The sequence below is a fragment of a genome, unplaced genomic scaffold (assembly GCF_019419815.1).
Source record: "Pyrus x bretschneideri cultivar Hongxiangsu unplaced genomic scaffold, Pyrus_bretschneideri_v1 Contig7, whole genome shotgun sequence".
Taxonomy (NCBI): domain Eukaryota; kingdom Viridiplantae; phylum Streptophyta; class Magnoliopsida; order Rosales; family Rosaceae; genus Pyrus; species Pyrus x bretschneideri.
This window is the reverse complement of record NW_025999809.1, coordinates 2,750,703-2,769,153: the sequence shown is the minus strand read 5'-3', so window position 1 is coordinate 2,769,153 and position 18,451 is coordinate 2,750,703. Positions and strand designations below refer to the sequence as shown.

Sequence of the window (18,451 nt, the reverse complement as noted above, 5' to 3'; positions counted from 1 at the left end):
TCCAATGGTGAGGAACCAGGTTTTCACCAATGCGGACGGGAGCATCCGCATAAAGTCGAATTCCTCGGGCAAATTGTGGAGGCTTAGTAAGGATGATTGGATCGTCACTGACTCCGATGACTCTACCAGCAACGACTGACACACCTTGTGTTGGCACATCAAGGTCGGCAACAATCTCAACATGAGCAATAATAATTTCTGCACAAGGTATACCGTCACCCAAACAATCACAAGTAGTGAAAAGGATACTGTTTGTAAGGTTGTGCTGCTGGCAATGACTAGGGTGATGGTGAGGCAACTAGCAACGGTGACCTGATGTGATGTTCCATTCTAGACCCAGCGTGATAGTCTTACTAGTGGGGAATTAATTACCAGCAACATGGATAATGGCATCTACAATGGTGTCAATACCTTCGACTTCAAGTTCGAGACCACAGAAGAAAAGCTTTGTGACGCAGCACGAAGCTAAGAAGGATTACCAGTGTAAATCCTTGTAGAACAAAGTCTGGAGTCCACCAGTTAGATAGAAATCCCAAAAGGATAGTTTGATTAATTGATTGAAAGATTGAAAAGATGATTACAAACAAGAAGACAAATGGCTTAAGTAAACAAATAGACTATTGTTTTGACGAATTTTTGCAAAAGATGGCTCAAGCTACTTTTGTGGGAGAATTGAACCCCTCTTCTACGACTGCATCAGAAATGAAGGTAGCGGTCATCTAAGCTACTTTGCTTTATTGCTCCTATTTTCCTTCTTTTAATTTTATTGCAAGCGTAATAATCAAATTTTTGTCCTACATTAGACTCCTTCACTTGAAAAGAACTTGACCTCGAGTTCTCCTTGAAACGATCTTGATAGCTAGCAGATAACTTCCTTGTTAAGCACAAATTCTTCAACTCGAGAAGCCGAACCTTCAATGTTCTTAGGTGGAATAATCATGAAGTTAATTCCATAAACAAGATTAAAATATGGCAAACGATAATCAAAATATTTTTCCTCCTCTAATTTTCTTGTTTGATCCACAATGAAATTTAACTCCAATTTATTAGATTGATGATTCTCCAAAGTCATAACTGACATGCCCTGATCCTGATTTTCTCCATACATCAGGGTAGGCACGTGCTGGCTGATACTCGAAGGTGACGCAAGCCATTTAGAATGCATGGGAATTAAAATACGAATAAGATAATAGAAATTTAATTATAAATATTATGCAAATGAGGAACATGTTCAGAACATATAACTAACTAGAACACTAAAGGAAATAATATAAAATTGAATGAATAAAAGAATGGGTCCCATGCTGAGAGGACTCGAAGATGCCGATGCGAAAGTGCCTTGACGTCGGGATTGTACGCCTCGTTTCTAAGTCCTGAAGGGAGCACAAAACAAACATGAGTGGACCAAATTGATATACATATATAATAAAACTGTTATCAACATACTAACCCCCAAAGTTTTATGAAAACAATAACATAATATGTAATAGGTTTTTCCGAAAACCTTAGCATGCCGTAAAACATATCTCGTATATAGTGTGCTAACTAGTGGTATCTAATATTAGTAACAGTATCAGAACCCTTCATTTGCCAAACAGGCATATCTATCACTTGCCAAACAGGCATAACAATATCATTTGCCAAGCAGGCATATCAGTGTCATTTGCCAAATAGGCATATAATGACCACTAGGTATGCATAAAACGTTGAACATAATCTTTCTAAAACATAGGTACATATATCTCAAAATCATCTTCATAGTATAAAGTCATCCATCATCTTTACTATAAAGAAGTGTATGAAAACAAGTTCTAATTAGTATATCGTCATCCATCAGATATTCTATAAAGAACACGAGTTATAGGAAAAATAGTAATAATTCAAACTCTTATACCATTCTATCACATCCCAGACCAGCTCCGTCGTAGCACAATACTATCCGCTTTAGGCCACGCCCTCACGGTTTTATTTTTGAGAACTCTGACGAGAACCTTCTAGTGGGTCACCCATTTTAGGATTGCTCTCACCCGAACTCGCTTAACTTCGGAGTTCCGATGGAATCCGAAGCCAATGAGTTTCCAAAAGGCCTTGTGCTATATGGAGGTGGGCATATACATATAAGGCACATCACCCCCTCTTCATTGATCGATGTGGGATGTAACAATAACAATTTCAGAATCACCCATACCTTGAATTTCTTGAGTCTCCACTTGTGAGTTCTCATGTTCCAGGAGGTAGTCTTCAACATGATTCTTAACAAGCAAAATTTCTTGTTCTTTTTCTTCCACCTTGACCTCCATCGTTTCTTGGCAAAATGAAAGTTCAGTCTTCATCATTGTAGCTTCTTTTCTAATGATTGCTTGACCCATTCTTACCAAATACAATTTGTAAAGATCAGGAAAGAATTGCTTAACAATTAGGCGCTTCAACCAACTGTCAAGTTTGGATATGATTTTTACCTTGTTGTCGCGTAGACTCTTGCATTTGATCCCACCATAAACACACGTCACCATCTAATCTAGAATTGGTTGTGTCTTGAAAAGTTTCTCTACATCCTCAATCCACAAGAGAAAACCTTCAATGTAATCACTTCCCAAGAAAATAGGAATATCTTCAACATCAACTAGAAGAGGTTGGCTCAGGGCAATTCCCCCTGCGCACACCGCATTTATTGTAACAACCTTGCGATCAACGTTGCTTAAGGTATATCTTCCCCCACGATTGATTGCATTTATAATAGGGCAAATCCCTGCTCTGATACTAATTGACGTGTGAAATCCTGTTCCTGGATTTCACTATTGCAAACTATGTATTTATATCAAGGAGATTCTATATTATTTTTGGAAATTTAAATTATTTTTAGATTTTAATTACTTAATTACAAAGTTTAAATTTTTGAAAATAATTATTTAAATCCGTAGACCTTCAGGGGTCACTCTTAATGTTTTTGAATTGAGCTCAACCCCACGAGCACATAGGCGAAGGCCATTTCTGAATCGGGACGAGAAAAGAGAAGTTATGCACGTTAGAAGTTTCTTAAATAAATAAGGGATTTAATATTTTTAGGGGTTCCTATTAATTTGGGAAGGGACCAATAAGAGGGGGGAAATCTCAAAAGAAAAAAAAAAAAAAAGGCTAAAAGCCTGATGACAGCAAGTGAGAGAGGAAGAAGAGGAGGTGCGGGAAAGAAAGGAGGGAGTGCATTGGCTGCCCAATCAAAGAAAAAGGGGGATAGACCAATGAGAGGCAAGAGAAAGGAGAGAAACGAGAAAGAGGGGAACTCTGCCAGATCCCCTTGACCCGGTTTCCTCTATGACCAGGACACAGTCGCTGCAAGGTAATCACGACACCTTTTACGGAAATTTTCCTAGTAAATTGAAGCCACCCACCCCCTAGAATCAACCTAGCTACCTCTCCTATTCCAATTCCACTAAAAAACCAACGGAAATTGGATTCAATTTTGTGAAAAACCTACAGTGGGTGCGACGAGTTTGTGGTGGTAATTCCTAAAATCCTGAAGCTAAATCCTTCAATTACCACCACCAAAACACTCCTCCAGAGGCTAGGAACAAAACCCAAACAGGTTTGGGGGCAGCGGAGCACCGGATGTGATATATCAAGGCACACCCTTTTTAGGGTTTCTAGTGAGTTCGAGGGAAATTGGAGCTTTTCCGGGCCAAATTGGCCTTAGCCACAGGTATGAAAATTAGTCCCCTTATTAAGATCTACATGCCTGTAAAATTTGGTAATTTTTTGAAATAGTTGAATTTTCTGGCGAATCAGAGCGGCACGTGGCGGTGTCATGTGGGTTGAGACCCCCTCCTGACCATCCTAGGAAAATTTTGATGCCTCAATTTCATATTTGACATTTTTTTAGTGAAATTCTAAGGTTTTAATATAGTTTCGTAGTTGACCATCTAGCTGGCCGTCACGGGGTCATTATATGAATTGACGATCTGACCTGTTGGATCGGCACCAAACTTAAATATGTAATAGTACATAATATTTGAGTACATTAGGAACTTACATATTGGGAATTTGACATAAGGATCTTCCTGAATTGGATTTCTAAGTTCGTAAAATCAAACGTTGATCGCTACTTGAATTTGCGATTGGCGGAGATCCAACTGATGTATTATAATGAAATTTTAGTATGTTGTTCTAAAAGAGTAATGAGACTCTTGGGTAGTTACGGATCATAAATTTGATAGGCGAATCTTTGGTTTAGATTACTAGGATTATGGACCCTACCGTTGACAGAGACTTGACTTCTGGTTAATATGTTACGAATTGATCTTAAATATTAAAATCAGCATTACTAGAGACTATGTGGGGCTTAGTGGGCCTATATTGGTTAGTAAGTTATATACCTCGGTTCACGTATATGGGATGTCTTGTTGTTATATATATGTGTAGTTATTTTCTTGATAACAAGAATGATATGTATGATAGCTGTTTTGACAATGTGAGATAGAAGTATCATGTAGAACTTATATGCTTGTGTGACAAGTTAGTTAATGACCATGAAAAGTTGATAGTGTAGGTGCCTATGTTGTAACTTATAGGGGTTGCGGTATGAGTAGGTTGTGTGTTGAATTTACTGCACCATGTAGCAGTGGTCCTGCTTGGTATATCCGCAATGGGGGACCATGCGTATTTCAAGGGTGATCATGCTTGGTACATCCGCGATAGGTGATCATCGCCTGCACGATTAGACTATGCTTATGGTTCTGCTTGGTATATCCACGATGAGGGACTATACGCATTCTTGGAGTGATCATGCTTGGTATATCCGATCGGTGATCACTACATAGAGCTATAAGATACAGTCCTGCTTGGTACATCCGCGATGAGGGACTGTTAGGGGTGATCATACTTGGTACATCCGCGATGGGTGATCACTGCCTACATTATTAGACTATGCATGTGGTTCTGCTTGGTATATCCGCGGTGGGGGACCATACATATTCTAGGAGTGATCATGATTGGTATATCCGCGATGGGTGATCACTACCTAGAGCTAGGATATGGTCTTGCTTGGTACATCTATGATGGAGGACCATACTTATTTCAGGGGTGATCATGCTTGGTATATCTATGATGGGTGATCACGGCATGCACGATGAGATTATGCCTATGGTTCTGCTTGGTATATCCGCAATGGGGGACCATACACAGTCTAGGGGTGATGAGGATTAGTTGTACTTGGTACATTTTGATAAGTGATCATATTTTGGTTGGATTCTGTTGAGTGCTCCAAAATCCTTACTCATACTCATTTCCATAAGGTTAGCCCGACCCTAGATTTGAGTGAGTAGGAATTGTTCACAGTAGATGTTATGTTTATAAATTAGAATTATCATGTTATTACTTGGAATCTAGGTAGGGAATTATGTAGAATTCATTTATTAAATTTTGTGTGTTGAAATGCGATCTTATTGATGGATTAATGTAGTTAAATGTTAATATGGTGCATCTCTGATTCTTAGGATTGATTAATTGGAGTGATTGTGGAATGATGTTGGATATGATTGTTATTATTATAATTAGACTCGTTGACCAATGTGGCTAGAGAATAACATTGTGCTTCGTTGACTGTTCTTTGAGATGTTGCATACTATGAATTGTGGAATGAAGTTGGATATGATTGTTATTATTATAATTAGACTCGTTGACCAATGTGGCTAGAGAATAACTTTGTGCTTCGTTGACTGTTCTTTGAGATGTTGCATACTATGAATTGCGGTATTATGTGAAACATAGTGATTTATATGATGGGTGAATTTGAAATCTTGATGCTCATGTGGGTTTGTTATGTAGCCCTGAGTCTAGTAATTTCATGCTTGTCAAGTTCTAATGATTGATTGAGAAATGTTATGCCTTTTGGCTTGAACGGACTGTGATATATGTCGAATTGTAGTGAATGGTGAACTATGAATGGCTTGATCCCTTTTAGGGTATGTAGGCAGTCTAACGAGGTGGATAGATGTAGCCATAAAGTATACGAAAATTACTACACAATTCGAATCTTTAATTATGCTTTGTACATATCCCGGAGGCGAGATCTGTTGGATATACGGATATTTGGTGACATCACGTGTCGATCTTGGATGTATGTTGGGATCAAGGCGTGACATGACATAGCACGAAGCTAAGAAGGATTATCGGCGTAAATCCTTGTAGAACAAAGTCTAGAGTCCACCAATTAGATAGAAATCCCAAAAGGATAATTTGATTAATTGATTTAAAGATTGAAAAGATGATTACAAATTAGAAGCCAAATGGCTTAAGTAAACAGATTACAATCCATTGGGGCATCTCAAAGGACTTAGGTAACTAAGACGAAAATGAAAAGACAAATAAAATCCCTTGAATTACCAATTCTCCAATCACTTTTCTTTATTGTTTCCCGCTTCTTTCTTTTAATTTTATTGCAAGCAAATAATCAAATTATTGTCCTACTTTGACATCAATTCCAGACTAGCTACTACATTGCAGAGTCTGCACCTGCAAACTGTCTCTAATAATTAATAGTATTGAGTGAGCATTTATCGAAAAGAATCTCCAATTTTTGGTAAAAATTGGTACTAGTTATGGGACCTATTATACATCAAACTTCAAATGTTCGAAGTGTCTATTTTTTTAAGTCTTCATTCATAGATCATTCTTGCTAAAAATCAATTCAATTTGAAACTATTTACTTATTTGATTGTCATGATGAAATTTCAATGTTTTTAAGAACATAGTGTTGGTCAATTTCTTTGTGTTCAATTAGATATCTCAAATATTTTTTATTTGACTAATATTTTGGAAGGATGACGTATAAAGTGAAACTTGAAAAATAGAAGTTCAGATCATTGAAATTCAATGTGGAGTGAGCCCCACAACTAATCTCAATTTTTGCCAAAAAAAGGGGATCCCTTTAGATAAAAGGCATGCTTGAAATATATGTTTAATTACTACTGCACACGTCGTCTATGTTTTAAGTTATTGTGGTTTAAATGTTCTTGTGATCCATGACCGGTGCATTCTTATGCCTGTCAGGCAATTGTGCCAACACGATGGAGTTGATGGGCAATCCAATTGACTCCCTCCCCACCCCACCCCACCTCCCCCAACCCCACCCCAAACAAAGTCGTCTAGCCCAGTCAGGTAATTGGGCTCCAGGCAAGCCCTATGGAAAAGTCAGACAATAATCCACTGGCTCAACGCCTTGTCTATGTGACGCAAAGGTGCTGTCATTGTGACGCCAGCCACAATATAAATTATAAAAAAAATATTATAAATAATTAATTAAAAATATAAAAACTTATAATTTTTTTTTCCTGTATATACCTAATCATGTTCTTCCACCTTATACTATATTTCAATATTTTCAAATACTTTCAATCAATCTTTTATTATTATCCAAAATTAAAAATAAATTTTTATTATTTTATAAAATAAAAATATTAATATATTAATACGAATTGTCTAAGCTATTCAGTTTAGCAGTGGAGATGCACTTAGACATTTACTGATCCTTTAAAGGAATTGAGTTGCCTATTGCCAAAGAGCTTAGCAACGCTGAAGCCACTTTAAGAGTGCTACAAAGACAGTTGAAAGATGGGAGTTCGTTTCTTATTTAGCCCTAGAACTTAACCTAATTAAAGACTACAGCTGCATTCAAGTTTTCTTAACTATCATTATTCTTTTTTGATCCTGGGATCTTAATTAGTCAACAACTTTAACTCATAAAACATCAAACACTAGCTAAATTAACAAAATACTATATAGATCGCTAGTTGTTAAATGTTGGTGTTAATATTTGATATAAAACTTTTGTAAACTTTGAATCAACGTCTGCAAGAAAATAATGTTGTTGAAATTATTAACCCAAACAATATCTGTATTTTACTTCGTGGGATGGTAGATTGCAAACGTGTCCGGACAAGGAATATATAGAGAGGGTGGGGATTGTTACTCAACGAGTAGTTTTAGATTATAATATTACCTTATATTACTAGGGTGTGTTTGTTGCACAGAACCATCTTGAACTGGACTAGCTTAAGGACTAAGCTGAACTAACTTCATGAAGCGTTTGGTGCAGTGTCGGACTAAGAAACTGGATAATAACAGATTCTAATATAATTATTTAATCCAATATATATTAATATTTTATTATTTAATCTATTTTTCTTTGTTCTAAATTCTCTTCTTCCCTCTCGGAAATTCATTCCACACCTGTAGATCATTTAAACAATTGCATGGCAAATCAAATATCAATTCCAAATCACATCAAAAGCAGTTCGAAATCAAAACCAAATGAAAACAAGAATCCTAAGCCGTTGCCATTGGCGGAGAACACACCACTGTCGTCCCTAATCCAGCCAATGTCTTTATTGTCGTCGTAGGCTCCGGCATTTTTGGCGTTCCATATTCCTTCAAGCGCACTGGGTGGCTCACCCACAACTGGATTCACAAGATCCCGTCAATCGTGTAAAGCCGACAAGTCCGAGGTTGAATTCGAAGCACAGCAAAGCAGACGACTAGAGTTGGACGAACGACGGTAAGAGCGAGATCTTCCTCAGTTCGAAATTATGGGTTCAGGGTGAGGAGAGAGGGAGAGAGTGGTGGTGTGATCTCACTAGAGTTGGCGAGTTATGGTGTGATGGTGGTTGTTAGTTCTCAAGAGAACAAAGAGGAGAGAGAGGATGAGAGGGAGCATACGAAGACGAAGCAGACGAGGTCTTAGCAATCCCATGGATATTGGGAGGTCTCGCTAAGAACTCCTAATGAAGGAGTTTGTCCATGCCAGTCTCCTTTAATCTCATTAACCACAAAACCACTACGGAACAAACATAGGACTAGACTAATAGTTAGTCTAGTCTAGTCTAGTCCAGTGACACTTAGTGAGGGCAAACAAACGTCCCCCTAAAGCCTAGCAGTATTCAAATAATCCATTTAATTTGTTTCTAAGTATTTATTGATTTAGTTCATAAAATTAGTTGCTTACATGCATGCGAAGTTGTGTACAACAGTGAATTGAACTCGTACTCTGTAGTGATAAATTGAGAAATGGGAGACTTTGGATTCGGTCCCTAGTCATTAACACTCTCTAACTAAAACCTTAATGGTATTCAATTTTGATCAAAGTCACTTGATTTTGAAAACCTCATTATATTAATATTAATATGTATATTTCTATATGTTTGACATTTATGAAATTTATAATCCCATATTGTGTGTGTGTATATGACACACCCTGACCGAAATCAAGGCATGTTGGCCGTCACGTGACAGTGATGTAACCATGTGCACAGTGTGGAAGCGATAAAGAAATAGAGAAATATGAGATGATAAAAACCAACTACCAAAGTACTAGCATGAAAATAAGTGTGAAATACACAACCAGAGCATAAGTAGCCTAATGTCAATCCAGCTAGATAAGTACTAATTAAATAACACTCAAAGATAATCCTACATTGGTAGTCTGTCAGAACTGCCTTGAAGCCCTCGCAAGCCAGCAACGAGAAATCCTACCTAGAACCTGGAGGGGCGCAAAACAGAAAGTGTGAGTGGGCAAAAACAAAGCTTTTCCAAATCATTTCATTTCTCAAAATTTCTAACCCCTTGTCGTAAAACCTGTATAATTTTCCTAGAAAATAGAATATATAAACATATATCAAACCTGGCTCTAATACCAAATTGTCACATCCCGGCCCGGGCCCCCATCACATCCTGGGCTCGACTCCACCGTAGCACGATATTGTCCGCTTTGGGCCCCGTCCATGCCCTCACGGTTTTGTTTCTGGGAACTCACACGAGAACTTCCTAGTGGGTCACCCATCCTGAGAATGCTCTCGCGCGCTACTCGCTTAACGTCGGAGTTCCTACAGAACCCGAAGCCAATGAGCTCCCAAAAGGCTTCATGGTAGGTAGAGATGATAATATAAATATAATGATCACTCCCCTAGATGATGGCATGCTTATGCAAGAAGGGAGAATGTATGTGCCGAATAATATGGAATTAAAGAAAGAAATTTTGGATGAAGCACATATTTCGGCATATGCAATGCATCCTAGAGGTACTAAAATGTATCATACCATTCGACTATTTTATTATTGGCCGGGTATGAAGAGAGAGATCGCTGAGTATGTGAGTAGGTGTGCCGACGAGGACGTCGGGCCCCTAAGGGGGGTGGATTGTAACATCTCACATTGCCCAGGGGAGTGATCCTTATATGTATATTCCCATCTTTACCTAGCATGAGGCATTTTGGGAGTTCATTGGCTTCGGGTTCCATAGGAACTTCGAAGGTAAACAAGTAGCGTGCGAGAGCATTTCCAGGATGGGTGACCCACTGGGAAGTTCTCGTGTGAGTTCCCAGAAACAAAACTGTGAGGGCATGGTCGGGGCCCAAAGCGGACAATATCGTGCTACGGTAGAGTCGAGCCCGGGATATGGTGGGGACCTAGGCCGGGATATGACAATATATATGTGGCATATAAATTCTAGATTTAAAGTCCCTCGTTATATTACAATGTAATAATATGAAACGGCTATAGGAAAAAGTTTTCAAATTTTTTAATTGAATAAATGAATAAAAACAATGTACTAATATGAAATCATAAATAGCAAAAGAATGTATCCATAGTGTTAAAAAATTGTAAATAAGCTATATAGTAATATACCCAAAATATTCATATGGATACATTATTTTGATTGAAATTTTATTATACCAAAATCTTAGAATAAATTTATTCATTTGAATATTTTACTTAAAAGACAAAATATTAAATTTTAGTATTAATTCCTCCCTATAATCTTTCAAAGAGTGATAATTCTTCTTACACTTTTCAGATTTTTTAGTTTTTCACAAAATAAAATGTTTTATTTTATATTTTTAAATAAGAGTACATTTGAAATTAAAAAAGGGGTACATTTATAGATTTTACATTTTAAAAATGGTATATTTACAAGAAAAAAAAAAAAGAAGGTACATTTTACATATAAAGAAGTGGTACATTTATAAAGTAGAATGGGTACATTATAGATAAATTATGGGAACAAATATTTTATTTAAAAAAAAAAAAAAAAAAAACTAGACCACAAATAAATCTTTTAAAGAAAAGGGCAAAAAAAGAAATTAATATATGGGTACAATTTAAAACTAAATAGAAATTTAGTACAAATTTAAAAAAAGGTTGCAAATTAAAATTGGGTACAAACTAAAAATAAAAATATATGATACAAAGTTTTGCCATAAATATAAATATACCAAATGTAACATTTATAATACTAAATTAATGTATTTTAGAAAATTATTTAATTATGCTAATATGTAAATATTTTATTATTGAAATAATGACATTCATTAAAACCTAAGGATCTTGATAAAAAATTGCAAATAAATAAGGTTTTAATCAATAGAATAGAAGAAAGAGGGATGAGAACCTAATTTTTCCTTAGGAAATCTAACACCACCAAGACATTGCGCTTGTTGAGAGCTTTCCATAGACACCAAGATCACTCAAAACAGAGATCTGACGGAGGAGAAATGACCAGGTCAACCAACCGGGTTGGTGACCCGATCACCCCCTAAAACGGGTCAGCAATCAGACTTCCCTTTTTTGAAGCTTTTGGAACTTTCCTGAAGTTTCCCTCAATTTATAGCACTCTTACCAAAATGCCCTCCAATTTAAAACGCTTCTAGCTTTTTCGTTCTAACTCAGAATTAGGATCTGTTTGCGCTTGCGTGCTCGTGGGATCAAGATCTAATAACAAACTCAAGAGTTGACACAAAAGGTTGAGTAAAATTCGAAATACCCCTCAATTCACTTTTTCTCAAAATCTAAGAATTTAACGAACTAACTTTAATTAAATCTCCAAAATACTTTAAATACAAAATAAAAGTTGGGATGGGATATCACATCAAGTGAGGGTTTGCTTTATGCAAGTTGGCAACTTAACTTTACAGATGATGTGTAGTTTGAAGGGTCAAAATATGTATGTTTCGCGCAAAAAGTTTGGCAAATTACACTGGGGCCTCAAAAGAGCTGGCTTTTACAATCTTTCCTCCTTAAAACAGAAACTTGTCCTCTAAACACGTATCTTCAACCAACTAAAGCAAGCCAACTGCAAAACCAACAAATCTGAACTTATAAGTCATCCAAAGTAACCAGTGGTGAACAAATAGATATTTCTTTTTAAGGCCACTAGAAAGGGTAACCGATTGTTTTGATACCATATTGTCACACCTCGAATTTGACATTATATATGTAATTATATATTATTATCATTATATATGTACTTATATATTTTTTTCCCAGTTATTTCTCCAACACCATCCTCTCACCCTCTAACCTCTACTTTTCCAATAAAAAAAACCTAAGCCCTCTTTGTTGCAACTTCATATTTTCACTCATCTTGCCATGGGCTTCATCTCTGTTGCTCTCGTTCTGGCGACTATCTCTCTTCGTAGTCCATCTCATCTTCTCCTTCATCAAATTGGGTTGTCTTTCTCCTTAGCTTCATATATCAAGTTAATTTTTGTACAATTTTAAAGAATGTAGAGATAGAACTTAGGAATCTTTGTACTTCCTTTTTAGGGATGCTGAGTTCTTTCAGCAATTCTTCCATTTATTTACTTCTTCTTCTTAAATGAATCTCTATAAAATTCTCATAATTAATTAAAAAAGTTTTAAAAACCCAAAGAGAGTGGCCAAAACACATTTGGGCCTTGAATTGGGTTGGAAAAAAACCAAATTTTGGGCCAAAAGAGTGATCCAAAACAAAGTGGTAAATACCATTATCATATCATGCTGACCGAACTATTTGGCATGCCGAAATTTGATATACCAAAAGTTTGGTACGGTAACGGTAATAGATTTTGCTATACTAAAAATTTGGTAAGGTAAGTGGTACGTGAGTATTGGTACGGTAATCGTACCAATACAACCCCCATATATATAGGAAAGGTCATTTTGGGACCACTATGTTGCCATTGATAGATGATATTGATTGATATATTTCCTGTTTACTTGAGATTCTCTATGATGTCTGATTTTTTTGTATAATTAAATCATTCATTTTATGTATTTCTTATATAGCAATTATACTTGTAAATCAAGCTATTATACTCATGTAATTCAATGATAATTCACCCTCAAGACCATCGAGGTATTTAGCCACTTACCTACCAAAGCATGTTGTCTTGCATGTGAGGTCCAATGACTACAAGTGCTCTACGTCATCCGATTTGTGTCGTACACGTGTTAGGCTTGTAAATTCATCACATGTTAGGGGGCGTATTGAAAGTATCAATCCCACGTCGGGAAAACAAAAGACCTTGCATGCACTTATAAGTCATTTAGCTACTCCTCATATTGCCATAGGTTTTATTGTGAAATCTCAACTTTCTTCGTCCACAAGCTAGTGATAAGTCAGACCATGACATTGTTTCCATTTGAATGGCTTGGGTTGAATGCTTTAAAGGTTTCAACGTTTTGCGACTTTCTTGTTTGATTGGTTACATTCATCCATAATCAACCACTCGTTCCACTTCATTCTCTTTTTTAATTATACTCACAAACCGTATCAGGTTATTAGCTTGTGCGTTGGGAGGAACATCGAAAGACATGGAGTGTATCATGACTTTGTTGTCTATGTGCCGCAGATCATTAACATTTACTTCTTCTTCATCTTCTGCCACTGCTGCTGATGCTGACGCTGGTGGTGATGTTGATATCCCTCCTTATCGGGAAAAGTATGATGTGTTTATAAGTTTCAGAGGCGAGGACACCCGACTTGGAATTACCAGCCATCTTCACTGAAGCCTTACTTCGGAAGAAAATCGAAACCTACATAGACTACTGGCTTGTGAGGGGAGAAGAAATTGGACCTTCCCTGCGAAAAGCGATCGAGAAATCTAAGATTTCGGTGATCATATTCTCACAAAACTATGCTTCTTCCACATGGTGTCTGGATGAACTTGTACATATACTAAGATGCAAGGAAGCATATGGCCAGCTGGTTATACCCGTCTTCTATGACATCAGTCCATCAGATGTACAAAAACAAGAGGGAAGCTATGCAGTTGCATTTGCTCAACTTGAAAAACGTTTCAAGAACAGTATCGACAAGGTGCACAAGTGGAGGGCTGCTTTGACAACTATAGCCAATCTATCTGGGTTTGATAATTCAAACAAAACTGGGTAATTAAGTAACTCCATAATTTGTATAAATTTTTTTCTACTTGTTATCATTTAATTCATACAAAATTAGTTTAGGCATACTTATTACTAACTATTGTTTGTCCTTCATAATCATATTATACTTGCCAGGACGGAAGCCGATTTAGTCAAGAAAGTGGTTGACAATATTTGGAACAAATTGATTCGTGAATCATCATGTGATTTAAAGGGCCTGGTTGGAATTGAAAGACGCATCGAGCAAATAGAATCTTTGTTATGCATTCATTCACTAGACACTTGCATCACTGTAGGAATTTGGGGGATGGGTGGTATTAGGAAGACCACCCTTTCTGAAACTGTATTTCACAGACTTTCTTCCAAATTCGAAGCTAGTTGTTTTCTTAGAAATGTTAGGGAGAACTCAGAACAAACAGATGGACTATATCGCTTGCAAAATAAACTTCTAAAAGAGATATTGAAGGAAGAAGGTCTATCCATAGGGTCAACTTTTGTTAGGGAAAGCCTCAGTCGTACAAAGGTCCTCATTGTTCTTGATGATGTGAGTGATTCAATGCAAATTGAACATTTAGCTGGCATTCGTCTTCAGTATGGCACTGGAAGTAGAATCATTATCACTAGTAGAGATAGGAGCACACTTAGGCAAATTGTTGAAGAGGATAAGATCTACAAGGTTGAGGGATTAAAACCGGATGATGCTCTTCAACTTTTCTGTTCGCGTGCTTTCAAGAATAACAGTACTCGTAGAACAGATTATAAGGAGTTGGCAGAAAAGGCGGTGGATTGTGTTGGAGGCATTCCTTTAGCTCTTGTACTTTTGGGGTCCTCATTCCTAAATTGTAAGAGCAAAGAAGAATGGGAAGATGAATTGAACAAATTGAAACAATTTCCCAATGAAAATATCCAGAGAGTGTTGAGACTAAGTTATGATGGATTGGGAAGAAATGAGAAGGAGATATTTTTGGACATAGCTTGTTTTCATAAAGGGAAGCATGTGGATTATGTAAAAAAAATGTTAGCTATTCGTGGATTCTTTGCAGGGGCTGGAATTAGAGTTCTCGTTGATATGTCTCTTATATCAATTCATTCAACAAAGAAAACCATAGAGATGCATGATTTGCTTCAAGAAATTGGAAGCACAATTGTTCATGAACAATGTATTGAAGATCCCGCTAAACGTAATAGGTTGTTCAATGATGTCGATATCTATCGTCTACTAAAAAGTAACACGGTAAGGGCCAAATGAATTCAATTTCCTGTTCTTTTTATTTCCTTTTTTAAGTAAAAGCAAATAGAGAAACTTTAGATGAAAACACACCAAAGAAAAGCTCATTTATATAAAGACGTCAGATTACTACAAATTTAATTATTAATTGAATTTTGTTGTACATGCATTTAAACTTCACTCTTATTGTCAGGGAACTCCGATTGTTCAAGCCATACTGGTTAACTGGTTTAAGATTGAAGAGCAAACATTGAAACGTGCAAACTTCAAAGTGATGTCTAACCTAATGATGCTAATTGTGCTTAACTCTGAAAAGTTTGGCACTTACTGGAAATTAACCGCTTCTCTTGATCTTCCCAATTCTCTTCGTTATCTTTACTGGCGTGGATATCCTTTGAAATCTTTGCCGTCAAATTTTTCTCCTGAAAATCTAGTTGAGCTTCATATGCCTGAAAGCCAAGTTAAAGAGCTTTGGAATGAACCCCAGGTATATATATGTATTTTTGTTCTTGAAAGAATGCAGTGTAGGAAGTCTTGCTTATTAATTCTCTGTAGTTTTCTTTACTTTTGTTGCAGAGACTTGTGAACTTAGAAGTGATCAATCTACAACACTCTAAATATCTAACAGAAGTTCCAAATCTCTCTTGGAGTCTAAAAATTGTGGACATAAATCTTTGTGGCTGTGAAAGTTTGGTTGAAATTCCCTGGTGCTTTCAACGTCTCCACAAACTTACTCATCTTGATCTTGCAAGATGCACGAGTCTTAAGTATCTTCCAGAGATGCCAGAGAATATTGAAATCTTAGATTTATATCGTAGTGGTATACAGGAATTGCCTGAATCAGTTTGGTCTCACGAGAAAATTACTTACATGGATATAACAGATTGTAGAGACCTCAAGAAACTTCCAAGCAACAGGTGTAAGCTGAAAGTCTCTGGTTGTTTTAATCTACAGGGCTGCACATCTCTTGGCCAGGTTTCTGAGCTTCCCAGGGATATAAGTAAATTATCATTGGTTGGTTGCAAGAGCCTTGTGAGTCTCCCAACCAACATTTGTAAGTTGAAATATCTCAGGGAACTCGATCTCTCTAGCTGCTCTAAACTTGAAAACTTCCCAGAGATCTTGGAGCCGATGGAATATTTGGAATATCTTTGTTTAAGTCGAACAGCTGTTCTAGAGCTACACTCATCAATCGAATTTCTCCCTGCTCTCAAAAACATTCAACTAAGAGACTGCAAAAGGCTTTCAAGTATCCCGAGGAGCATTTGTAACTTGAAATCTCTTGAGAGACTTGATCTCACAGGTTGCTCTGCTTTTTACGAATTCCCTCCAATCTTGGAGCCAATGGAACATCTGAACTTTCTTAGTTTGAAAGGGACAGCGCTCGAAAAACTTCCTTCGTCTATTGCAAGTCTGTTTGGGCTTGAAACATTAGATCTTGATATGTGCAAGAACCTTAACGTTGTCCCAAGAAGCATCTACAGTTTAACCAACCTTAAAACTCTCAGCTTTCGTGACTGTCGGGGACTCAAAGAGTTGCCATCCGGTTCTGTTGGTTTGCTCTCTTTGGAAGTTCTTGACCTCCGTCGCACCCGCATATCAGAAATCCCTGATGGTTTCGTTGGCTCAATCTCATTGCAAGATTTAATTTTGAGTGAAACCAGGATTAGGAGCATACCTGCAGGCATCAGAAAAGCTTCTCGGTTGCATAGACTAAGCGTAATTGGGTGCAAGCGGCTTCAATCATTACCAGAGCTCCCAGTCGTATGTGACCTTGAAGCACATGGATGCACGTCGCTGAGTACAGTGTCAAGTTCATGGACAGCACTCATACAAGGTTGGGATAAATACGACTCTTTTGGAAAACTTGATTTTTCTGATTGCCGAAAATTGGATCATAATGCAAGGAGCAACATAATGGATGAAGCACATATTAGAATTATGCGAGTAGCAACTGAGCCATTAAAGAACCCTTATGGGAACCCTTGTGTTAGCATTGTATGTCCTGGAAAAGAAATTCCAAATTGGTTCAGCTTCGGCTATCAAAGTGAGGGATCTTCAGTTCATATCAAGCTTCCTCCAGATTGGTTTCGAACAGGTTTATCAGGTTTCGCTCTCTCTGTCGTTGTCTCTTGTGTTTCCAACTGCCAGGGAGACTTAAGGGTAAGAGCTAGTTTCAATGTTAAATTACTGGGTGAAAGCCATGAACTGTTCACTTCTTTATTCTACATCCCAATTCGGAGATTGAATGGCTACTGTTACGACCGACATCACGTGTATGTGTGGAATAAGGCCTTTATAAGTGAAGAGGTAGCAAAAAAATGCTCCCCTGATGTTTACAAACTTGCCAATGAGGCCTCTGTTGAGTTCTACCTGCCAAAGTTTTACGAACAACACACTCCCGGTGCGAAGGTGGAAAAGTGTGGTATATGCCCGTTTTATGTTGAAGATGCTGAGAAATTCAAAGTTGATCATGTCTTCGTACCAGGGGAACCAAAAATACGAGAAGAAACAAGACAGGATGAAAATTTGGAAGCTTGTGGATCAAGTTACGTGAACAAAGCAAATGAAAGTGATGACGAGTCATTAGCCAGTGAATCAAGTTATGATCAGTTGGAAGCAAATGAAAGTGATGATGGTCAGAGGCCTGGTCTTTTTTGACGACTGGTGTTGCTGGAGATCACTTGGACATTAGTTCTGTCCTACACGGATTACTTTTAGCTCTGTACTATTATAAATATCAATGAACGGTAGGCTCGCTCAGTCATTGAGTTGAGATCACAAACTTTTTTATTATCTTTCACTTTTTTAGGTTTTTGTTTTCTTCTCTATTTTTGGTTTTTTTTTTTTTTTTTTTTTTTTTCTGGCCTGAATGGCGCATCAAATTATTGAATTTGTCTATACCTTTGGGAGATGTAGGCTTTTTTGCCTAAGCCTTAGAGTAGAGGTTTATGCCTAGGCATGCACCTGAAGCAAATGCAAGTTAAGAGTACTATGAAGCCATCATGTTAGTGGAAGTGAACATTCGACAAA

At 37.2% G+C, this 18,451-nt stretch overlaps 3 protein-coding genes across 3 annotated transcripts; all 3 read left to right on the top strand.

The window, feature by feature from the left end:
• The first annotated feature begins 13,448 nt into the window (after positions 1-13,448).
• LOC103937879 (disease resistance protein RUN1-like) lies at positions 13,449-15,486 on the top strand. Its single transcript, XM_048573969.1, has 2 exons — positions 13,449-14,196; positions 14,326-15,486. The coding sequence occupies exon 2, from the start codon at positions 14,498-14,500 to the stop codon at positions 15,437-15,439; it is 942 nt and encodes a 313-aa protein (XP_048429926.1). The 5' UTR covers positions 13,449-14,196; positions 14,326-14,497; the 3' UTR covers positions 15,440-15,486.
• On the top strand, positions 13,621-14,200 carry LOC125472449 (disease resistance protein Roq1-like). The gene is made up of 2 exons (XM_048573915.1): positions 13,621-13,714; positions 13,773-14,200. Exons 1-2 carry the CDS (start codon positions 13,621-13,623, stop codon positions 14,198-14,200), a joined length of 522 nt encoding a protein of 173 aa, XP_048429872.1.
• A 206-nt stretch (positions 15,487-15,692) lies between the features above and the next one.
• Positions 15,693-18,079, top strand: LOC103937873 (protein SUPPRESSOR OF npr1-1, CONSTITUTIVE 1-like). Its single transcript, XM_018645132.2, has 2 exons — positions 15,693-15,905; positions 15,995-18,079. Exons 1-2 carry the CDS (start codon positions 15,693-15,695, stop codon positions 18,077-18,079), a joined length of 2,298 nt encoding a protein of 765 aa, XP_018500648.2.
• Positions 18,080-18,451: the final 372 nt, after the last annotated feature.